General features: G+C 42.1%; 1 protein-coding gene and 1 long non-coding RNA gene across 2 annotated transcripts in view; one reads left to right on the plus strand and one right to left on the minus strand.

Annotated features, from left to right (window-relative positions):
* CHST3 (carbohydrate sulfotransferase 3) overlaps positions 1–25,688 on the minus strand; it is an 89,807-nt gene that overhangs the window by 14,298 nt on the left and 49,821 nt on the right. Inside the window, exons 2-3 of the mRNA XM_083148599.1 lie at positions 20,477–20,531; positions 1,534–1,795 (exon numbers count right to left, since the gene is read on the minus strand). Coding sequence (XP_083004725.1) covers positions 1,534–1,670 — 137 coding nt within the window. The 5' untranslated portion in view covers positions 1,671–1,795; positions 20,477–20,531. The remainder of the gene's footprint in view (positions 1–1,533; positions 1,796–20,476; positions 20,532–25,688) is intronic.
* LOC146008840 (uncharacterized) lies at positions 1,575–13,634 on the plus strand. Its single transcript, XR_014444577.1, has 5 exons — positions 1,575–1,882; positions 7,817–7,913; positions 8,986–9,181; positions 11,652–11,859; positions 13,355–13,634. It is a non-coding gene; the product is annotated as an uncharacterized LOC146008840 (long non-coding RNA).

Consider the following 25,688-nt stretch of genomic DNA (forward strand, 5'->3'; position numbering starts at 1 on the left):
CACAACACTCCGCAAATGTCATCTAGATGCATGGTACATGAGCATGGCTTTTTGTATTATATCCTACAATGGGCATATAGATGCATTGTATATGAGCAAGGCTATTGGCACTACAATCCATAATGTTAAGCTATAGTAGATGCGTGGTGCATGATAAAGACTTTTTGTGCTACTCCGCAGTGGTCATCTATAGTAGATGCTGGGTGCCCGGAGCAAGGCTTTTGGCACTACAATCTGTAATGGTAATCTAGACTTGACTAATGTGCAGTGCATGAGGAATGCTTTGTGTATTACACTCTGCAATTGGCATCTAGATAAGTAGTGTATGAGCAAGGCTTTATACACTACACTCTGTAATGGTCATCTAGATGCACGGTGTATGAGCAAGGCTTTTTGCATTACACTCCGTTATGGTCAGCTACAGTAGATGCGGAGTTCATGAACAAGGCTTTTTTGCACTACACTTGGTAAGTGTCATCTAGATGCATGGTATATGAGCAAGGTTTTTTGCTCTGCACTCCCAATTGTTCATCTAGATGCGTGGTTCATCAGTAATCATTTTTGCGATACACTCCATAATGGTCATTTATAGGCACTGTGCATGATCAAGGCTTTTTGGAGTAAACTTCGTAATAGGCATATAAATGGGCTGTGTATGAGCAAGTCTTTATGCATAACATTCCATATGGTCATCTAGATGTGTGTTGTATGAGAAATAAATTTTGCACTATACTCTGCAATGGTCATCTAGATGCATAAGCAAGCCTTTTTGCACTACATCACAATAGTTATCTAGATGCATAAGCAACTCTTTTTGCACTACACCACAATGATCATCTAGATGTGCAGTGCATAAGGTCAGTAGTGTTACCAAGGAATGTGTTTTTCAAAAAACTTTAAATCTTACTTGTAAAGCAGAATGATCTATAATGGTGTGAATGGTATGTTTAACTAATGGATAATAGGACTCATTTACAAGATGCTATTGCATTTGCAGCTGCAATAAGGTATGCAGCAGGTATGCAAAAATATGCAAATTACACATATGCCTAGATTTCTGTAGAGAGACACCAGCAAGCGGCTTTACAGAACCAAGCAACAACTTACAAATATGCTGAGGTGGTCGCAAATCCTTAAAAAATTGACTCCCAAAAGTCAATAATTAGATTGGTGTAGGAATTATGATGCTGGTACCCTGTTTTGTGGGATTGCAGTTCTAGGCTGAGACACACATGCATTTTCCTCACCTTTTCCCATTACCGTACCCAAATGCTCCCTGAATGTCAATCAAATTTGCCAATAAATCCTCACTATGATCGACATAGCTAAGGTACCTTTTTGGGTGCACAGTGCAACCATGATGCATGCTGATAATCACTCAACTACTTAAAAATCAGTATTGCGTACAACACTGGATGAGGCCCAATGGTAACTAATTTTCCAAGCAGCTTCTGGAGCCATAAAGGTTTTATATGATACATATACAAGGACTTTTGTTCATGATCTTAATTGTTTTCCAGTAATCCCTCTTACTTTGAGATGATCTTGTTTTCCTTCTCAATGATGACCAGGACCACCACAAAGACCAAGAAGAGAGCATATTTGGCCTTCATCCTAATCGTCCTCAGCACATCTCTGAGGTCCATGAGCAGGACCTGTGCTTTATCCATTGCGGAGGAGTATTCCAGCGGATCTTTCCTTTGTTATGTCTTCTGTGGAGGGTATGACTTTCCCCCTTCATTCAGAAACTACAACAAAGCCATCACTCCAAAATCCCGAGTTCTCAATGATTCTCCTAGGAGGAAAAAAAGCATAGCAGTTGGGGTCATCACAATAAAGATATTGTGGTAACTTCAAGTAAGCCAAGTACAGGATAACTAAGGTATTTTACATCTGTAAATGTTATGGCTGCCATCAGTTTACCAATACTTAGTCTATGACTCCATCGTTACATGTCATTTAGGGGGTTATTTGAGTTCACTCTTTTTGACAAAATCCTTCTTAGATGGACAAAACCATGTGCACTGCAGGGGGGGCAGATGTAAAATGTGCAGAGAAAATTAGATTTGGGTGAGTTATTTTGTTTCTGTGCAGGGTAAATACTGACTGCTTTATTTTTACACTGCAATATAGATCTAACTTTGAAGTTAAACCCCACCCAAATCTAATTTTCTCTGCACAAGTAACATCTGTCCCCCTGCAGTGCACATGGTTTTGTCCATCTAAGAAGGATTTTGTCAGAAAGAGTTGACTAGAATAAGGTCCTTAGTGTTCATTCTAGCACCCGCTATCTTTGAAAACCCATGCAGTTCCTCTTCCCTGCCTGAGGTGTCATGGTCTGCTGTAGTGCTTCTAGCACAGTGTGGTCTGTATATCAGCACTGATAAGCAAACCATACCTGTGCTAGAAACACCAAAGCAGACAGCGACACCCCAGGCAGGGAAGAGGAACTGCATGGGTTTTCAAAGATAGCAGGTGCTAGAATGAACACTATCATTGACAACTGGACCAAAGTTCATTTATTTTGACTATGTTATACTGAGCGATACTATGCAAACATGGTTTAGAACTGTCACTTTGCTTCTTCTTTAGATGTAGCCATTTATGTAGAAACCCCATTTGCTGCTTATTGGCACTAAGCAGAACTTGGGTTGCACATCAAAAATGCTTGTTGCTTATTGCTTATATAATAGTCATCATGGCCTATGCTGTGGTGATGTAGTAGATATGAGCTGGTATTTACTATATATACTCTTTTTTTCAAACTTGCTGGATATAGATAGAGGGAGCTGTGAAGACAGTAATTTGAGGTCTTGGTATGAATGTGTATCCGTTGTATAAAAATGTAAGCATATTTTCTGTCTTTTATTGACAGTGAATTCACTTATATAACATAATTATATGCAGTCATCATGTTAAATGTGACTACCTGAGTTTTACGATAACATATCATTTTCTCAGCGGGAAACCATTGATTACTTGCCAAAAGAAAGTTTGGTGTCTTATAATAATTTATGCCTGGCCAGAAATCCCAAAAGTAATTTTTCAATTATTCCCCCATCAACATTCCCCCCATCAACATTTTCCTGGAAGGCAACTGACATATGGATCCTATTGAAATAAACACATTCACTCAATGTGCAGGGAAATACAACTACATCTTCAGGAAACTGTATGGTATCCACATGATCCTAAGATATCTAAATCCAGATGAGTACGAGAAATAACGATGGATAGGAAAGTACAACAAACATATTTCTTGATGTATGCAGTATCCACTAATTATTGTTCCAACTATTTTTTATTGATATACTTTATTGTATCATATGAGAAATGTAACTGTTACTTGCAATGAATTGCTTTAATAATAAAAAAAATCTGATGCATATATTAGAATAAGCGTGTAAAGGGGCCCATTCTGTGATACATGGTCCTGCATGCATCTTGTCATTACCATCAGCAGACACCAGTTGGGCACAAGATACAGTTATAGAGTTATACGGATATAGAGCAACACATTTATGTGGCTTTTCATACAAAAAAAAAATACACTTTAAAATAGTGTACTTTCTAAAATATAAACTAAACTATAACAAGTTCATAGAATTGAATATAAGTTTTAAAGCTAAAAAATAACTCTGATATTTAAAATGTCCTAATATTACGTCTGTTTAGAACAGTTCTTAATATTTTAACCATTTAGCAATGTTTTATTAACTCTTTAAGATCAGAGACATATGGCAGTTTTCATGTTACAGTGTGTCGCTTTTCCAGTGCCACTGGGAATATTTTGAAAACTTTTTGTTTTGAATACTGAAAAAAAAAATTGATATGTTATTTTTTTGGCTGAGGAAGAATGTTTGGATAGGAAGCAGTTTGTTGATGAATGTTGTGTTTTTTTCATTTTAAGAAACATTTAATCCTTAATTGTGTGTATTACTTGTATTTTTGCCACAATTGTTAACCAAAGTCGATCATTTACAGTGACGTTGAAGTCTGATTGTTCTTCCATGAATAAGCTGGCACGTTGCTATCAGCTACTATTCATACTGAATCTAACAGTGCAAGAAGTGTCCAACTGTAGGCTGACCTGTGTTACAGCAACAAAGATCATGACTTCAGCTGGTGACTATGAGCCACACAGAGAATATTCCCCAACTGTTTCTAACTGATTATAAATACAGACTGAAGACCAGAGATTTTCAGTCAGTCACTAGGCTTCACCATGATCAGTGTTCTAGGTAAACTGCCATATATAGTAGACTGAGCCTCTCACACCAGGTGGGTTGGGGGAAATATCAGAATAGGAAACTTTATATAGTATTAGTAACTTTGCTGGATGCAAATTATTTTGCTGCATACTACTCAAACAAGCAAATCAGCTTGCCCATGACACTTCTGAGACATTTCCAGGAGACGGACCAGTTCCATGTGATCACATGCCACCACCCAGTTACCATCTAGAAGGCCCATTTAACATTAGGAATTCGAGATACAGCTTGAACTAAACGATTTGCTGGTCCCTGAATTGGTTGCCTGTTTTCTACCATACTGAATATAAAATACATCTTTGTAAACATAAAACTATTAACCAAACTGCACCAGCGCGGTAGGGGGGAAGCGATGGACATGCTGTATTTTGCAGTATGGCTCTCGCTAGCTTTATCCTCCATAGTTCGTCATGTGCAGGCCACAGAGAACATCGTTAATAACCCAAGGCATCGTTAACTATATAGTGCGTACACACAAAACATTAACAAAAATACAATTAACGATGATTGTTACCACGCATATTGGTTAATAGATCGTCTAGTGTGTACGCACCTTAAACATGTATAAAGATCTTCTGGCTAGGCAGTACATATCTCTTTAAGAAATATAAACAAACAGTTTGCAAGTTCTTAATAAATTATAGAATTTCTGCTCATCAAGTAACATGAACTCTGCACAAGCTTGTAATCACATTTCCTAGAGTTGCACATTTTTGGCATTAAGTTCAAATGTAAAATAAATAATACTAAAGCTGCAATTAAGGGCTTCAGCATTGCCAAGAATACATAGAAAATAAAAGAAAGTTATTTGGAGAGCAATCTGTGGACATTAAAGCCTTTTCCTTAGTACTGACTTTCTAAGATTTTAGATCAATATTGTGTCCCTAATATTATTTGCCTCACAGAACAAAGAGAAGGATATGGGTGAAGCAGGGTGAAGTAGATCTGCAGGGTGAAGTAGATCTGCAGGGTGAAGTAGATCTGTAAGAGCAGTCAGATGTTATGGGTAAAATGTAAATGTGGGGCAATGGGGTGAATTGACATTGCCAAACAGCAGAAACCGCATCCCGCTCAGCCTAATTTGCACCAATTTTACTTAAATGTGTTCATGACCCTATGGAGTAGCGAACACTTTTGAGTGAAATCACGGGTATTGTGGGAAACAGGACAGTACAATTGGTGTAATGGTTAGCATTGATGCAACCCAACACTGAGTTCATGGGTTTGATACCCTCCACAATGTGGAGTTTCCATGTTTGCGTAGGTTTCTTCTGGATATATTGGTTTCTTCTCGCAATTCAACACTAGTGTTTAATGCAGCACAATGTTCTGGACTGAGCGAGATTGCCGGGGGCTGTTTGCGCTGAACGCTGGAATGGGGATGAGACTCTCCGCCATGCGTTATGCCTTAACAGCCTTGACAAACGGAGGGGATGACTTGTACACACTAAAGCACTTCCTGCTATATTGTTTCCATGGGAGAACAATATAGTGCATACACACTGACTGATATCCCTCACGAATATCGTTCAGTGATTCACCTTCCCCCGTTCCATACATGCAGTTCCTGACAATACTGTCAGATTCAGCTGCATGGACATATGACAGAAGGGGTATTGAAAGTACACACTGGACAATATGCACACAATATAGTTGGCAATATCACCCATATTGTTAACAATAAATTGCCAGCTTAAGTGTGTGCATGTACATGGGCAGAACACATGGTTTTTATCTGCCATCAAGGTCTATTTTCTATTTTGACATAACCACCATGTTGAAATTCACATATCATTCAAATTAATATCAATATTTTGAATGTCATCACAGTATAGAACACATATTATTGAATATATAATAGATGATAATATACAATAGATAAATGCACTATGGGATAAAGGACAAATGTGACCATAGTGTCAAATAACTTTTCTAAAGTGTTTGATACAGTACAATACAAACTACTTTTTTCTCAAATGCTATATACTGTATATTCCATTAAGCATTTCAGAGAACCTTTTTGCACCCAGATACTTATTAAGAAATAATTGTAGGTTTTGCAATATAAAAATGTTTTAAATATTTTTGTGTAACAATTCAATAATTATAGTTTTCTGCTTTATTTGACATAATGGTCAAAAAATAAACAAAAATAATGGTCCAGAAGCTTGAAGTTTAGTACAATCTGTTTAATGTTTCGAAAAACATTGAATAGAGCCTGTATTTGGTGATTTCCACATACCATGATAGGAGATACAGTGTTTTCCAATAAAATGGGAACATTTGCTAGATATTTTCTAAATGACACCACAGAAAGGAAAACAGAAGCTGAAGCATGTGCCGTCAATAGGATTGTGGTCATCCTAAAACATATTCAACGAGATGTTGAAAATTCTTTGCCAAGATAAAGTCTCATTCTGGCTCCCAGGCACAATTTATCACCTTTGCAAATATCCCAAAATTATAAATACTCTATGAATGAATCAATGACTGGTTAATTCCTTACACATGGTGATTCCTATTTACAATCATAGCAGGGATGGCTTAGGTTTCATATGAAACCTCAGAAAGCATGGCCAAATTCTCAGGGTTATGTACCCTCATATAGGTCACTGATTGGCTGCTAATGAAAACCTCACATTTTTAGAGAAGAAATATACTGTGAAATATAATAAATACTAAGTTACATAGTTCACTTTGAAAAATGTTTCATTGAGTTCAACCCAAAGTCAAAAATTCCAGTTCATCCTGATGAAAGGGATATTACCCACAATTAACAAGGAAATCGTTTTTCCGTTAAAGTACAACCAAACAAGGACATTCTGCAGTTCTCAGATGGAGAATCGCTCGGCTGATGTACAGCATGCATTGGGGCCCATACATCGGGGGAGTATTGGAGCAAATCGGATGCCTAGGTTGGGGATCCTGGAAATCCGAAATGTTTGAAATCCTCAATTTGCACATTCCAAACAATAAATGACTGGGGTCAGTGAGTCTGCCCGACTTTTGATCACCGATCAGTGGATTGGATCAGCATCAGGGAATCGCTTTGCTGATGTGTGGTCCGCATGACTCTATTCTGCTGTTAAATAAAAAGTATAATAATAAATTGTGTGGCATACATTGGTTAAAGAATACTATTATACTCTGAAAAAGAAATGTAACTGAGATTCCATTTCTCGTAATAGCTGTCTAATTTTAAGATTTTCAGTGTATGGTGATTTATGGTAAATTTACAACTAAAAAGCATTTAAAATATATCTGTATGTACAAGGATGCAAGCCATAGAACAAATGGGGTGTGAAAATAAAAAATAATTCTCATGGATATTCCATATGCATTTTCTTACAGTTGTTATTACTTCCGCTCTCTTGATTACTTACCTAGAACAATTGCTGCTCTTATTGCTTATATTATTTTGACCACGTTTTAATGCACTTGGGAAACCAAGTCTGCACTGACTAGGGGTTTTGTTGTACTGCCAAATAGTGAAGTTGAAAGAAAGGCCATTAGTCATAAATGTGTTTTTTTCCTTCTGTGTCTAGATCTTAATCAGAGAATTCCCAAGCTGGCCGCAGTCAGCTGGAACTACATGGTGCTTTGGTACCATCCGGTAGAAATCTTTTCTGTAAATAAGATAAGGTAATTCTTCCATTAATGGAAGTCTATGGACAGTCTATTGTTGGAGTACACAAATGCAAGGTATTTTATCATTTCATAGCCTTTACTTACTGTGATGTATTCTTGCTGTATGCCTGACGAAGGGGCCTAGAGCCTCGAAACTGTTGCACAATAAATTTGCTTTGAATTCACAAATCCTGGAGTGCCGTGCTATGTATCGCCTTGGGCGGGATCCATTTCCAAAACAGTGTATATATATATATATATATATATATATATATCGAACTACTCCTCACCTCTTTGAAGTGATGTAGTGCCACTAACCACAAGACCGCACTTGATGGACCAAAGTGAAAATAATTTTTGCAGGGACACTGATCCATTTCAAACTTGCTGGATATGGAGAGAGGTAGCTGTTAAGACAGAGTGGATCTAGGAGCAGATAGGAACTGGGGGTGGGGTGCTGTGGAGCATTTGCGGGCTAAAAACTGTCTCAGCTCAAAGTGAAAGTACATTATAGAAGCCGTCATTTTGACAGGCTTTAACTAGTACTTATATCATGATATTGTAGAGTACAGTATGTAGGTATTTTTGGACTTCCAATGTTGAGGGCAATCAAAATAAAGTGTTTTATGCACGGCTATTCTTGTGTGCATTTCACTTCATGTAAACCGTACTCAAAAACAGTGTATTGCTTATTCTAAGAGGAAATCTAGGGTTTTATAAGCAGTAGGATGTGGCAGTACATTTACAGTCACTTTATATTGTGTCTGTATTTCTGACATTTTATCAGTCAATCATACATTTAATTCCAGGAAACTTAAATACAGGTTTAAGCTAAACATATACCATATATAAATAGTAAAACCAAGCAATAAAGTGAGGGTTTCAAAGAAAATGTAACTTGAAGCATAGCAACATCTGGGGAAACAATACCATTATAGGAAATGTACTAATAACAAGCAAAAGTAAAACAAATGATACAAGTGCTGGAGGTAAGAAATTGAATCTGGTTAGCCGAGTAGGAGAATCACAGAATTTCATAGTTATTTAGTAATATACTCTTAAGAGTTCGCTTACTTTACCCCTTTAGTCTCTCTTATGCACAACCATTCTCTTGGCTTCTGCATTATCCTGTGACAAAGCACTGCCTGACCGAAAAAGGACCATAGGATGGGCGAAAGTCAGCAAAGTCTGCAGCACCCACGCTCCTGGTCAAGGAGCCAAGAGAGTGGTAGCTTTAGAAGTTATCAGGGAACTTATCACATCTATTCAATGCCAGAAATCAGGTAAATATATTTTCTGACCTTGTGATATTTCACCGAATACATTTTCAGTTTGAATGGAATTATTGTTTAATGCTTTATTGTCAAGTACATTGGGTGTTATCCAGACCTGATTGCTGCTGTGTGATTTTGCAAGCCGATCGATTATGGAAAGACTGCACATGCATGCAGATCGTAGCACGCATGCATGCGGCCAATGAGCGACAAAAATCTGATTTTTTTTATTCGCAATTGGGGCGCAGTTTGATTGCCTGGAAATCTGCGTTTGTGGGTGGCAACCGGTCATTTTCGGGGACTAACCCCCATTGCGCGTTCCTGAGAGCCAAAAGTTTACCTCAAAGATTCACCACATTACTTACTGAGCGACATATTTATCAAGACCTTCTTATAACATTATGCAGAAACTATAATTTTGGCATCATTTCTATGTATTCTGGCTATGTAATAACACCCACAGGAATCTCCTGAAAAAGGCTGTTTCCCACTGCAGACCACAATACGATCTAACCCCTATATAAAAAAAATGCTTAGCTTTCAGCATTTGGCATCATTGGTTGTTTATTTCAGCTAGCTGTAACATACTTTCTATGTTTAGCTACAGGGCTGGTTGTTTCCTGTAGATAGAAAACAATGGCAAGCACTACAAAGACGACTGAGAAAACAATGAGCTACAACATATTCAATTATTAGCAATTATAAGATAAAGGAACTTGTTTACTGGTTCACTGATGAAGGAGGGCAGCCATGTTTTTAGTTTGTGACCATCACAGGTATGGATTTTTAGGCAGGGTCATTTTAACAGTAGTGAAGACCCTGGGTAAACTGTGTAAATAGCTGCTGCTAACACCCCCCACTCCCAAAAAACACCCACCCATGTGGTGTATGGCTGATGTTCCTCCCTATTATGGCTGCGTGCATGGCTGTTGCTGTCATGTTCCACCCTCAACTGTGTGCATCGGTGCTCCCCCCACAACAAACAACTGTGTGCATCGGTGCTTCCCCCCACAACAAACAACTGTGTGCATCGGTGCTCCCCCCCACAACAAACAACTGTGTGCATCGGTGCTCCCCCCCACAACAAACAACTGTGTGCATCGGTGCTCCCCCCCACAACAAACAACTGTGTGCATCGGTGCTCCCCCCCACAACAAACAACTGTGTGCATCGGTGCTCCCCCCCACAACAAACTGTGTGCATGCATGTTGATCCCCCATTCTCCCCTCCATAAGCTCATGGTTCTGTTTATTTCACTTTATTGGCCAGATGTATCAAGCTTCAAAAAGTGATAAAATGGAGAGTGAAAAACAGCCAGCCAATCAGCTTCTACCTGTCATGTTGTAGGCTGGGTTTGAAAGATGACAGGTAGGAGCGGATTGGCTGGTTGTTTATCACTCTCCAGTTTATCACTTTTTGAAGCTTGATACATCTGACCCTTAGTGAGAATGCAGGGCAGGCACCACTGTATCAGCAGTTATTGGGACTAAGGGGCCAGGAAGGAGGAGTGTGACCCCCAGATGTCCAGCTCTCAAAGTCCCATTGAAGAACCTGACAACATTAGCTGGTCCCCCAGAATTGTGGATCCCAAGTGCCCACTTTGTCCATTTTGTGGTAGGAAGTAATGGTTTAAGTCCCATTTTAATACCAGGAGTACACCTTTCCCAATTTCTGTTGCGGCCATGGGCCCATTACAGGGTATTAAAGAGTACGCACTGATACTGGACTTAACAAGTAGTATCTAATGATGCAGCTAGGTTAGAGGCAGGGCTGTAACTAGGGGTGTGCAATCAGTGACACCACAGAACTAAGGACTGTACTGTCACTGCCCCACAGCCCTTGCTTCTGGCTAGCAGGGTGCTTGGAAAAGTACGCTGCAGCTGACAAAGCTGCTGCACTTCCATATGGAGTGTCCTTGGTACATCCAGACAGGCACCCTGCAGTCTTTGCAGCTGCTTGAAGTGTCCTCAGTTCTGCACTTCCTGTGTCGGTGGCCCCGCCCTCTTTGTGCAACGTCATGATGACATTATGCACTTAGGGTGTGGGGCCAGCACAGGCTGCTCTGGAGAACCATTACACCATTAGCTGGAGGTGTTATAAAGTACAACTCCTGAGACGGGTGTACATAATTAAGGAGATAGTCTTATTAAGCAGGAGATTAAGGCGAATAATGCATAGTTTTAAATGCCATAGATGATGACCCTCTCTAGTCAGTCCCTGCTCTCTGGTAATGCTAACAAATGGATTACAAAACAATTACCTAACAGGAGCTGCGCACAGGTGTACACTCCCTTACAAGTAGACCATTCATTTTTACATAAACTTACAAATGATCACTTTTTACATAAGATATTGTCTTGTTCAAAATGAAATTGAAAGTTAGCTGCTGTGATTGGTTTTCCCTCCAGCTCAGGGCCACCGTCTCTCATTCTAACTGCTAGGACACCATGAAATCTGTCTCGTTTTTCCCTGCATAAAGGAGCCACTGATATTGGCAGGAAATGGCAGCAGGAACAGAAGATGAAAGATTACCACAACTATGCAACCTTTATTACTGCCTATTACGGTATCATAAAGTGCTTCTGAAATAGATATGGATCTATTATCCGGACTGAACAGATTCAAGGCTTTTTAATATGTGAAAATTGTCTCATTTGTCACCCTTATACTTCTTCTTTATACTGCCGGTACAATTCCACTCATTATGCTGCTCATTACAGTTACTCAGCTTGCCCATGCTGCGACCAATGGTTGCGCTGGTGATCCGATGCCGTTTCTCCAGACGTAGCATTCGGATTCATAATGCTGGCAATGGGTGACTTTTGTTTTCAGTTGCCTCCTGTGGTATTAGCATATTTTTTGCACAGTAGCCGAGTCCAAAGATGCAGCTACTGTGCTTTTAGCTTTAAATTTACAAAAGCTTCTAAAAATAAGTCAATGTTGCCCAAAGCAACCAAGCAGATTATGGGGGTTATTCTGATTCACTCAGAAAGGCACAATCACTCTCTAATGGACAAAACCATATGCACTGCAGGTGGGGCTGATGTAACAGGGGCAGAGAGAGTTGGATCTGGGTTTTTTATTGTTTCTGTGCAGGGTAAATACTGGCTGCTTTATTTTAACACTGCAATATAGATATCAGTTTGAAGTAAACCCCCACCCAAATCTAACTCTCTCTGCACATGTTACATCAGCCCCACCTGCAGTGCACATGGTTTTGTCCATTAGAGAGTGATTGTGCCTTTCCAAGTGAATCAGAATAACCCCCTCTGTCTATAATTTCTGTATTGCTTACTAGAAAATAGTAGATGGAATCTGATTGGATACATTGGGCAACATCACCTCATTTAAGGTTTAGACGCTTTACACACTGTTCTCCTTAGTCTCTGAATCAGGCCCTGTATTTCACAATCTTGGTTTGAAGTGTATTATAATTTTTATTTGCTAAAAGCACCACTGGGGGCATCTGTAGCTGGCACTACTGGGAACATAATTAACTGGCACTACTGGGGACATCAATAACTGGCACTACTGGGGACATCAATAACTGTCACAACTGGGGACATCAATAACTAGCACTACTGGGGACATCTGTAACTGGCCCTACTGGGGACATTAGTAACTGGCCCTACTGGGGACATCAGTAATTGACACTACACATCAGTATTTGACACCTGTAACTGGCACTAATGGGGACATCTGTAGCTGGCACTAAACGTGCTAGAAATGATTGCTTAGCATTAAAATTTAGTGCCTGAAATAGTACAAACTTTGCTTCATGTTATGAAACCTTGGTTAATGCACAAAAAATCTATTTGTATGTATTTCATGTATTTGAGGAGTATATACAACATAAATGCATTTTGTGTTCACACATGGGTCCCGTCCTCAAGATACCTCATTGAAAAATAAAAATATTCGAAAATACAGAATAATCCGTAATCTAAATGGCTTCTGGTCCCGAGCATTTTGGATAAGGGATACTCTGTATTATGCAATGCTACTGAAAAAAAATAACCAAGCTCCAAAGCCTCTGGTATAGCATTTTTTTTCAGTCTGTGTAATTTGACAGCCATATTGATAATATCTGAAGTGAGCAGGGTAGAATTAAAGCAGAAATTGTATTATTAATTCCCCTTAATGAAAGATTCACTGTTTCCACACAAATTCATTTCATTTCAGAGAGCTGGCAGCTGCAGGCTTCTGCTGGGATAGGCCTTACAGCGTGCACCTGGGAAGGAAAGGAAGGTCTAGATTACAGTCGCCGGCGATGCCTTTTTATCACAAGATAAATGACAGTCACTTGTTCTTTGTTTTTGTTGAACAAGTGTGTTCTCTGCAGTTGTTCAGGATAAATCCAAGAATTGCTGGAGCGGTTGTTTTAATTACTTGCGCCAGTCCTGCTCAATGATACAGAAACAAATGCCAAATATTGTATCAAGCCAACAAAACGTCAGCAGACTCTGGGACAAAAAATACATTTGCTTTGTGCAGGTCAGCAGCGCTAGTCTGTATTCCCTGATATTCCTAATAGCTTGCTAACAAGAGACTACGTAGGCAGCTGGGTCAGACGTACCACTTCTGACAGGGAGGGCTTGTGATTTAAGTAACCTCTCATATAGCAGATGTACTAAGCCTTGGAGAGTAATAAAGTGGAGAGTGAAAAACAACCAGCCCCTTACTGTCATTTTCCAAACCCAGCCTATAACGTGGCAGTTATGAGCTGATTGGACGGTTCCCGTAAGGGCAGATGTATTAAGCCAGAGGTTTCAGGCACCCTAGAGTGTCATAATTGTTTTCACGGCAAACCCTACACCAAAAGTTTCTTATTGAGAAATTTCAAACATTTTACATTTAAATAAAGTCATTTGTGTTTATTAATTCTTAGGTTAAATGTAGGGAGGGACAGGATTCGCTTCAAGTTGTTCACATATTTTACCGTTGGCAGTCACCAGCACTGGTTTTGTCTAGTACATTCACCATAAATAATTTGAAGTGGTCCTGGGCCACCAACCCAAGGCGCCCCTGCAAGTGACCCAACTCCGAGGCACGCCAGGGTACCACGGCACATAGTTTGGGTACTACTGTACTAAGCCATCGAGATAAAGAACCAACCAATACGCTCCTTAACTGCCTGTGACACTAGTACCCCATTCACACCAGCATAATTTCCCCAGTTGTGCCCAGTAACAACCCGCGACTAGCGCAGGTGTGAAAGGTTCCCGGGCCAAAATCCTGCCAAAAAAAGCCGGGATTTCAACCCTGCTATGGAGCAGGGTTGTTCCCGAGTTTAACCCGGGGACCTGGCCGGTGTGAATGGGGTAGGGGATACTTACCCGGGTTGCCGGTCCTCGGTGTGCTGGCCGGGGATCCACACAGGCGGCGGGTGCAAATGATGAGACAGGCAGCGGATGAGGATGACGCAGCTCTCTGGCGGCAGTGAGGGCACCGGAGAGCTGCGTCATCTTCATCCGCCGGCTGTCCCGTCATTTGCGCCCGCCGCCTGTGTGGATCCCTGGCCTGCACGGAGGACCAGCAACCGGGGTGAGTATTCTACACACCTCCTGCCCGCCTCCACCGCCATCCCGCCTCCTCCCCACCTCCTGCCCGCCTCCTTCACACACCAGAAAATGCAGGGACTTTTCTGGTGTTAAAGGGGCCAACCCGGGAATGGCCCGGCATGATTCCTGGGCCATATTCCCGGGTGGGTCCCTGCATTTTCTGGTGTGAAAGGGGTATTAGAAGTTGGTTGATCTCTGTCCACTTTATCTCTTTACTAGGGGTAGTACATCTGCCCCATGGTGTTTAAAAGGGTGAGGCAGCTTTAGTATTACGTAACTCGTCATTGTTAAAAAGTATCAAATTAAGTAATCCCATTTAATTTTTTTTCTATCACTGAATATATCAATTAATATTTGTGGGATATCGGGTATTTTGGGGGGTAACCGCAAATATTAAGTATCCCCCAAATGAGGAGACTCACCAGATATACTCCTCTGTATGTTTAATGAACTTATAAACCACTTTGGGAATTTACTGCTGGGTACAAACTATACAATATATCGGAAGATGCTGTCATGTGAGACAACTATTGTATAATGTGCAGTGGCGGATTTCACCTATGACCTGTAGGACAGCTAGCACCCCCATAAAAATCCACCACCCAGCTCCATATCAGTGAACCCAGATGCATCTCCATTCTGTTACTGCTACTATGCAAATCAGACGGAGGATGGAAAGCAGTGGTGTATCTATAATGAATGCAGTGTGCACAGTGCACATGGGCCCCTGAGTCCCAGGGGGCCCACACCACGCACACTGCACCCATTTTTCCAATACTACCCTCTGGAGTCGAGGAGGCTGCAGGAGCGCTGTAGAGATCCCAGAAAAAAATGGTGTGGCAGGCATTTTTCTGGAGATCTGAGCATGTGCAGTGAAGTCTGGGAGCTCTAGTGCTCAGACTCTACTGCTCCCGGCAGGGGGGAGAAGGCTGATCAGAGAAGGCTGCACATGGGCCTCCTCCTCTCTGCTCTCTTAAGACACCCCTTTATGCATTTTAAAACTTTGATATAAATTGTGATTTCTGCCACTTGTAACTTCGGGAAGAACAATGCAAAAAATTACATTTAGCTTAATATATTAAAGTTAAGATGCATAAAATGTGTCACAGGCTATCATACAGTATCTGCTGTATTCACAGTAGAGGAGCGGGAGTCCAAAGGCTGCTTCATGTAACATAGGGGTCAATCTAGTTTGTTCGGCCGGGGCTGAACTGGTTGGTGGAATGCACATGCGCCTGGTCTTTTGTGCGCATGTGCGAGTCTACTGCGCAAACAGCCACGGTGATATGCAATGTCGCAGGGCCGTTCGGATGTAGTAATGTCACATGACGTCAGCCGCCCACCTTGTCTTCGTCTGGAAGCCGGCAAATATAAGTCAGTCTCCATTGATTTATATGTGCGAGCCCTGGTCAAATCGTTTGATTGTTCCGCAACCATCAAATGACTTACCGAGTCAACAAAGACGAGGCCCATAATACAGTCTGTGTGATTCATTTTCTGGCACAAAAGCATTTTTTGTTAAATGACTTAATGCTTAATACACAGATGTCACGGGTCAAGGCATCGTGTATCAGAGTCATTCTGAATGTTCCTCAATAGTGTGAGAAAGCAGAACAAGTCAAAGGGGGAGATAGATCACTGACTATTTAAAAACATGTGCGTGTATATATATATATATATATATATATATATATATATATATAATTTATCATAGCCTGTGTCAATTATTTCCCTAGGTGCTTTGCAACAGGTGTGTCGGTGATTGCTTTACCTTTAAAAAGCAATGTTGCAGTGAGCTTTAGACCAGAAGCATGCCTGAAGTCTAAAACACTAATATGATAGCTGTTTCTGGTAATTATTTTGAGCAATAGGACCTGCAGAAAAGTGGGGTCCTGTGAAGGGAGCTGCAGACTTAAATGGAATTATCAATACATGAACTAAATCTCCACTGTTTATTATTGTTAGTTAATTTAGTGAGTGCAGAGCTACTGTGATTTCTATTTAAACAATGTGTTCACAAACCATAGGGCATCCCAAATCTACAGATGGATTAGCTCTCTCTGTTGCTGCCAGTGCGCCAAATATCAGTATCTGACAGCTGGCGTGCCAGCAAACGTGGACACATGAGCATCTCAATGGGGCACAAGAGTGTCAGAGACGCACGCGAACCACCGGCGGGCCATGGCGATCAGGGTGACGGCAACATCTGTAGGAATGGTGAGTGCTGATGATTAGTGCTTTATATATATATATATATATATATATATATATATATATATATATATATATATATATATATATATATATATATATATATATGGTTTGTAGGTTGACTGGCACTCTCTTTACTGGGGAATGCGCCAAGGTGCCTTCCTCTGGATAACGTATAAATGGCAGAGTTGGATTGAGAGTCCTGGGGGGACCCCCAAAGAAACAGGCGGCACTCGATTAGCTGGATATGTAGAATCCAATTTTTATGTGCAAGTTTCAAACAAATACAAGCATATTGCCAACGTTTCAAAGCCGGTGCGGCTTTATCATCAGGGCTTGTGCAGAAAGAAAGTGCATATAGTGCTTTTCCACGCGAGGGGCGGCGGTGCGCGTCCTCCGAACTTTTCATACCCATACTATCCACGTCGGTGTGGAGTTGAGAATATAAAGTGTGGCGAGCGCAGCGAGCCACCGAGCCCGAAGCGTGGCGAGCGCAGCGAGCCCCGCGAGGGGATGCGTATAACTTCACAGGTATACGCGTCCGCTCGCCACGCTTCGGGCTCGGTGGCTCGCTGCGCTTGCCACACTTTATATTCTCAACTCCACGCCGACGTGGATAGTAGGGGTATGAAAAGGTCGGAGGACGCGCACCGCCGCCCCTAGCGGGCACGCTGCGCTCGCCACGCTTCGGGTTGGCGTCAATCGTGGGGTGCCGCTCACAATGGGGTTGCGTTACTTTTTCAACATGACGGGGCCATATACAATGTGAAATGGGTCATATTGGCCCATTTCACATTGTTTCCTATGTAAAATGGACTTAATCAAGTCCATCTTATCTTGTGCCATTATAATGGCACAAGACCGACGCGATGCTCCCGATTTCAATGTTAAAAATATTTTAACATTGAAGCCTATGGCAAAATCGCGTCCATCGCGTCGGGGGCCATGTTAATGCACGCGACTGACGCGATGCCCCTGATTTTGCCTTTGCCGGCAAAATGGACCTGATTTCAAAGGAAATCGGGTCCTTCGCATCCATCGTGTACCTTAACTTTAAGGTACACGATGGACGCGATTGTGGCCGTGATAGGAAACAAGTACCATATATATATATATATATATATATACATATACAGCAAGGGGGGAGCAGGATTGCAGAGACGTCCCTCCAAAAATGGCCGCCACAACAGAGAAGACACACTAGAAGTACTCCTGCACCTCTGGGGGCTGTCAACTTTGCTACAGTGTACTCCCCCATGGCAACTAGCATTTAATTGCCTATGGCAGCAAGCATGTAAGCATGGAACCCCTGGTAACGACCATGGAACCCTTATGGAAATGAGACATTGGTAGTTATTTAAATCTAGAAAGGGAAGAAGAACTTTATGGTGGCAAAGGATGGGCACAATGAAAACAACCAATCAATGCACCACAACCAACATCAAACAAGCATTGAGAGTGGATGCCATCAAAGTGTGCCAAACAACACTCAAGCAAACCTTTCAACTTGACTACCCACCCATTTGGTTTATGACACTGCCCCCATTTAGATGGTCAGCCAACTACCAGTCAACGAAAGTGAGCTCATCCAAAATAAAATAACTTTACCCAAGTGGAATGACCTGCCGTTCAAATACAGTGTAATAAATAAGCAGACAAGATAACAGTAGATAAAAGATACACCCACTACCACCTGATTACAAGGCACATATGACCTACCTAAACTCTGCCCACAGCCTATAGATTTAGATCATTGCCATCCTTCAGCTGAAGTTGCTGGAGAGTATTCAAGCTCTTTCAATTGGTTCAACCTGGCTCCAGCTGGTAGAAAATTTGGGGTTTCTATTATTATCTTTACTATTGAGATAAAGTACCAGCCAATGAGCTCTTAATTGGTATAGTTACAGGAAAGAAAAATTATAGTTGGGGGCTAGTCTTTTAACTCACAATAGTTGGAAGAGAATTCTGTAGAATTTTGCTTGGAGAAATACTGGCCCCACACACATCTTTTACAAAACATCATGGGGATTAACTTCTTTTTAATGCAAGATTAACCCTTTCCTAGACGCAAACTGCATCTCCTCACCTGCTAACCTTGGAATAGGTGGCCTCCAACTTTTGTTTCCTATGTTCCTTGGCAATTGTCAAAAATTCCCAATACCAACTTTTACTATGAAAATGTTGGTGTTTGTTTTAATACTAGGAAAATTCTTCTGCACAGACACAACCTCAACCTTTCTCCAGAAAATGTCCCTTCTGTTTATGGTTTATGTGGATCAGTGTTTCCTTAGGTATTTACAGTAACTTACCTTTATGGTAAATACATCCTTGCCTTGTGCTGGACTAATTGCCAATTGGTTGCTATAGGTTATTGATTACTAAGGGCTATTGATTACTATGGGTTATTGATCTGGTTTAATGGTATTGTACCACTTTATGTTTATGTTAGTTAGTAATCTTCATAGGAGATAATTCAATTAGCACATTTACCCCTTGGTTAATTGCCAACCGGGCCTCTTCGATTAAGTGTTGTATAAAATGCTTCCTCTGTGGCTTACATGCAGGGAAATCCACAGATTTCAGCACTTCGGGTATATATTAGCATGGCTCACTTAGGGCCTTATTCTAGTTCACTCTTAGAGGCAAATTCCTTCTCAGATGGACAAAACCATGTGCACTGCAGGTGGGGCAGATGTAACAGGTGCAGATAGAATTAGATTTGGGTGAATTATTTTGTTTCTGTGCAGGGTAAATACTGGCTGCTTTATTTTACACTGCAATATAGATCTCACTTTGAAAAAAACCCCACCCAAATCTAACTCTCTGCACATGTTATATCTGCCCCACCTGCAGTGCACATGGTTTTGTCCAGCTAAGAAGAATTTGCCTCTAAGAGTGAACTAGAATAGGCCCTAAATTAAGAAAGTGCAATCCGGACGACATTATCAAATGACTGTGCATGTGCGCCTGCGGATTGTAAATAATTCTGCATTCACATTCTGCTTCAATGCAATCTCATTTTGATTGACAGGAAGCCAACATTTTAAGAGCAGGAAACATGGCACTTTGTGGGTGTGTTTGACCACATGCAGGCGTCACAGAGCGTTTTTTTGGGTGGGTCTCTGACATCAGCGATGACCACTTCCAGCCTTTCAGAATTGTTGAAGCCTTTGACTAGCGCAGATGGAAAGTACTCTTCAATGTTCGGGTTTTTGCGAATGGAACTGTGTATGCATCATGTTTGTGATGCAGTTGCTATTTCTGGTATAGCCATTTTTCTTTCTTTCTTTCTGGGTGACAACTAATTGATTGCAGCAACTGATTTTAGCAGTTTAGCAATCTATGCTGAATTAGACCCTTAATGTACATTACCTGTAGGTTTACCATGCTGGGAAAATGCGGAATAATTGAATAAGCTCCAGGTGATAAACACAGTGAGTAATAGAATCTACTGCATAGTGTTTATAGGTTAGAAACAGCAAATTTAAAAGCAGAATAGTCAGAACTAAATGTAGTAGTAACATGTACATACCTGTTACTTGGGCTGTTCCATCTCTTGCGTGCACTTTAGTGTGGATAGCAGGCACCTGTGTAGTGTAAGGAAGACAACGTGATCAGAGCCTGCTGTACTGTATGTGCTCTATCCAATGCCTGTCTGCTCAGCAGCAAGTCCTGCGTATGAGCTAAGCTAAAACCATACAGCCACCACTAGTCACTAGGCTGACACTGAAAGTCTGCTTCCTGTACAATGTGTTCTCAGGAGCCTGACACATACAACCAACAGTATCTGCATGTCTGATGTGTTTGTGGTTAAGCAAAACCCCGTTACTCTATGACAGCTTCGTGTTGCCCTTTCCTTTTATAGCGCTTATTGGAGTAGTCAGCAGGTGTGAATGCTTCCGCTGTAAATTGGATGTTTCCATCATGCAACCTGTATGCTTTTAGAAAAAGTACTTCTGATTGGTTGCTGGTATGATGCATTTGTTTGCATTGCATTATTAATGAGAGGAAACGTTCTAATTCAAACTGATGCTTGATACAAAACTTTTGGGATTCCTCCGGCAATTACAGCAATGCACAAAGCCATCTCCCTTAGCAGGCGTATAAAAGCATACTGCCAATATGCTTACATCCTTCTGCAATACTGAACTGCAGCATTATTTTGCTGGGGTTTTTTCGGACCCTATAAAGCCATTTGTATCATATTTGATACATAAGTTTCTGTGACTTCGAAAAATAAAGAAACATTATAAGGAAAAATCCATTGTTGGCTTTCGCAATAAACATAGCAATATTGTCAATATAAAATAGTGGCAAGAAAGCTATTTCTGTGTTTTTTTGCCATATTAACAATATTTAGATAATCCAGCGGTGGATTTTACTGGGCACACGCTCGTTAGGTCAACACAATCATGGTTGACATATGGTACTGTATCCATGTCGACATTTCCAGTGTCGACTTAATGCATGTGACGACCTTAGGCATGTTGACCTTTTGTCTGTGTCGACCTAAGGCCTGTTGACCCAATGTATGTCGACCTTCATTTGGTCCACCTAATGACCCATATCTGATTTTACCTATAAGCTGCAGGACTGCATCCTGCCCCCTCGTCCGTAAAATCTGTAACCCCTCTCAGTTCAGTGAAGTCAGATGCAGTCCGTGAGACTGCATTGGCTTCGCTTTGACTGGCAGTGACTTCCAACCTGCCAGTCAAATACACTACAGGCATATTAGGAGGTGTTTCCTCCCTCCGGGACAAACAGTAATGCTGGGTACACACCAGGACGACTAGGGCCCGATCCCCTCAATCTAGATCCAATTCCGACCAATTGGATGTAGATTGTAGGTAGATTGGGCCCTTTTTTTCCCTGTTCTGGTCCGATCCCGATCCGATGCGCGGCCCCGCGGGTCGGTCGGTCGTAATTCAGATCCTACCTGCTGCAAGTAGGATCTGAAGAACGACCATACAGCCGGGTGCGGGTCGCCATCGTATCGGACCCGCTCACGGTGCACATCGTGAGCGGGTCGTGCCGCCCCGCGTCACCGTGAGCGGGTCGGACGAGACACTGACGACCCGCTCACGATGTGCATCGTGAGCGGGACTTCGTGGTGTGTACCCTACATAAGGGCCATAGGGGCAGATGTATTAAGCCTTAACAAGAGATAAATGCAAGTGTGATAAGGAGAGATAAACGTCCAGCCAATCAGCTCCTTACTGACTTTTTTCAAACACAGGCTGTAACATGGCAGTTAGCAGGTGATTGGCTGGACATTTATTTCTCTTTATCATTCTTGGATTTATCTCTTGTTAAGGCTTAATACATCTGCCCCACAGTTGACTACCCTCCTGCATTCTGCAGGAAACTCCCTGGCATAGCAGCAATCTCCCTCTCTCCCTCATAAGTCTAGCAATCTCTCTCATTTCTCCTAGCCCACATTACATTGTTACATTTTTTGGGGGAAAAAAGGAATGAGAGGCAGATACATTTATATTGAATCATCAGGACCATTCCCCAGCACTTTACCAAGTATAGTAGCTCTTACTAACTGCTGTGGGGCACATCTACATTTGGATATAAGTCATTTTAATAGATTCCTCTCAGATGTAGCAGTACACATCCACACTTCTAGGTGCAACGTGCACAATCTCTTTTCACAATCTCTTTTCACAATCTCTCCATATATGGAACTAGACACGCCGTTTGGGTGGAGCATGACACGCCCCCTCCATGGGACGCTGTACAAAATTCTACTACCAACTATAATCTCCCAGAAATTAGGTTTCAAAAGTAGGCAAGTATGTTATGGGCTGCAAAGGCATAAAGCTGGCTTCCTATAGGTAGCCACTCCCTGCTCACCATTCAGCCCTAGCCGGCATCTATGTGCTGCAAAGAAACCAGGCTTTATCGTCACCGCTACTAGGCATGCGCGGGTCTAGTGTCTGTCAACTGCATTATACAGGAATGGGACTCTGGCCGGCAGGGGGAAATGGCAACAGAGACCCAGCGGCAGACCCCCTCCTTCTCTCAGGTAGGAGCCACTGCTGAAAATGACACATGTGTACCATCTCTTATATATTTGGCTACATCTGTCACTCAAAGTGTGTGAGTGTGTCTGTAACGCTGGGTGGAGCCTCTGACTCACATGACTGACTCACATGACAGAGAACCAGCCCAGTGAGCCCACAGTGCCAGACACCCATGTTGCCCAGGAACCTACTCCACAGCCACTGACATGGCTATGGTCGACAATGAAAAAGGTTGACATGAGTTTTTGAAGATTTATTTTTCAATTTTTGGATGTTTTCATATTCATTCTCATGAGTCGACATGGACACAAATGAAGTGCCACACTTATGTCAACATTTACATGTGTTGACCTTTCTGTATTGATTTTTTCTTGTGGCGATTTGCGACACCCCACCCCCGTGACCCCCTCCAGCGATTCGCGGCACCCCCCCACCGCGGTTCGCGCCCCCCCCCCCTTCCCACGATTCGCAGCAACCCCCGCCCCCGTGACCCCCCCTCCAACGATTCGTGGCAACCTCCCCGCGACCCCCGCCCCGCGACCTCCCCTCCCGCGATTCGCTGCAAACCCCCGTGTGGCACCCCCCGCGACCCCCCCACCCGCAATTTGCTGCACCCCCCGCGACCTGCTGCAAACCCCCGTGCCCCCCCTCCCACGATTTGCAGCACCCCCCCACACTGCAATTCGCTGCACCCCCCGCGACCCCCCATCCCGCGATTCACGCCCCCCCAACTCCCCTCCTTCCCCCCCTATCATGCCTCATAGCCCAGCCTCCTGCTCTCATGCACCCTAACTCCCACCCAGTAGGAGGAGACACTGACTCAGGGCCACCGTCCTGTACTCCTGTACTGCCACGCTGGACCCCCACCCACTGGCAGAAGCTGCACAGTGTCTCCCACCCTCCTCTTTAGTCCCCCTTATGCCCACACACCCCTATCACTACCCAGCCTCCTGTTTTCCTGTGTCGTGACCTCCGCCAGTGGGGAGCTGCTGACTCAAAAACACCCTACTATACTATTGCACACACACACCCACAAATGTCACTGTACCATCCACACTATCAATGTACATCTTACTCTGTAACCGCTTTTTAATTAAACAAAACAATACACACCCCCTTCCAAATCATATGCTCTCTATTTAACACATTTCACCTATAACTCAAGTTGCAATACAGGCCATCTTTCATACAATTCTAACCATATTTCTCATATACAAACGTTCACAAATTAAGGGGGCGCAGCCCCTTACGACGGTGTGAAGAGCGCGCAATGAATCATCTAGTTTTTTAATAAATAACAAATTGACACCGTGTGACCTGAAGCCAGTTCAGGACTAAATTTCACCCTATAGTTCAGGGGTGATTTATGAATCGCTGATTTTTACAACCGCCAGATTTACCAATATCAAATTGTATAAAAATCACACAAAAAGTGATTGGGACAATTGTGGGTTAAAGACCTTGAGAAGAGAAAATCAGGACTGTTACACCTCTTTCTGTTTAAGAAAAAAGGGCAATTATATTATAAGGTAACAGTCTTGCACATGAAGCGGAACCTACAGCTTAAAGCTGACCTTCCTATAAGCGAAGTAATGAACAGTTAAGGGTCTCGCTGTCAGTGATTATTAGTTATAGTATTGCTAGTACCTGAGATAATTGGGATTTCTGGCAGCCACAGATCCGGTAACTAGAAGACTACATGGCCTTTCTTGTCGCAGACAGGGGCTGCTGCTGTAAATCCATTATTTTTTATGGCCTGCTTAAAGTATTTATTTTATTTTGGACTAAGTTTAAGACTGTTTACTTACTGATAGCATTATAAGTTTCAAATTAACTACTGTTTAAAGGATTAGGGTTAAATATGGTTTGCCAGAAAATGGCTTCATTCTTCTTAACAATTTAATTAGCAGCCGGAAAGACGGTTGTGATTTAACGTTTAACTTTGGAGTTTCTCATCCTAGCAAAATGCATATTGGGCCTGCACATGGCTATGGTTTGCATGCGAGAGGCCATCCTGTGATAAATCCCTGCCACTATTTCTATACACTATATATATTCAAGGTGATTGACAGGAAGTAGACATCTGGGGAAGGAAACCGGCCATTTAGTGGGAGTGCTAAGAGAAGAAGAAGTTCGGGGCATGCTTGCTGTGCCTGAGTGTTTTAGGGGAGTGTGTGTGTGATGCCAGCTTCCGACTGGATATGCCTTTTTCCATTGCACCGCCGAGTACTATGTGGTGCCTGTGATGACTGTGATCATTTGATGGTGAGCCTGTTTCTATAGGTGTACATGTTCACATGGCTGCAAATGGATGTGAAGCCAAACACATTCTTTCGCGCAGAGAGCACATTCATTTGCAAGTCAGGATTTCACTCTAGTGGGGTGGCGTCTTAACTGGACGCTGGCCGTGCAAATTCGCGATCAGGTCTGAATCTTGCCCATTGCACTGAGAGGAAGGCACACAACGGGACCCATTCAGAAGTGGACATATATGTGCTCAGAATATAGTAGGATAAGACATGGGTAAAATATACCTGCGCATGCTCAATCAGATACATCTCAGCATGCATCCAGCTGGGTGACAGGAGCATGCACGCCGGGCACACACCATGCGGACAAGTGTTTATAGCCACAATAGCTTAGAGGTGTACTTTGGGAGTAAAGTCCCATTATCTTGTTATTATATTGTAATGAATCCTATATTATACTGTAAAT

The sequence above is a fragment of the Crinia signifera genome, chromosome 6 (assembly GCF_055691185.1).
Source record: "Crinia signifera chromosome 6, ASM5569118v1, whole genome shotgun sequence".
NCBI lineage: Eukaryota > Metazoa > Chordata > Amphibia > Anura > Myobatrachidae > Crinia > Crinia signifera.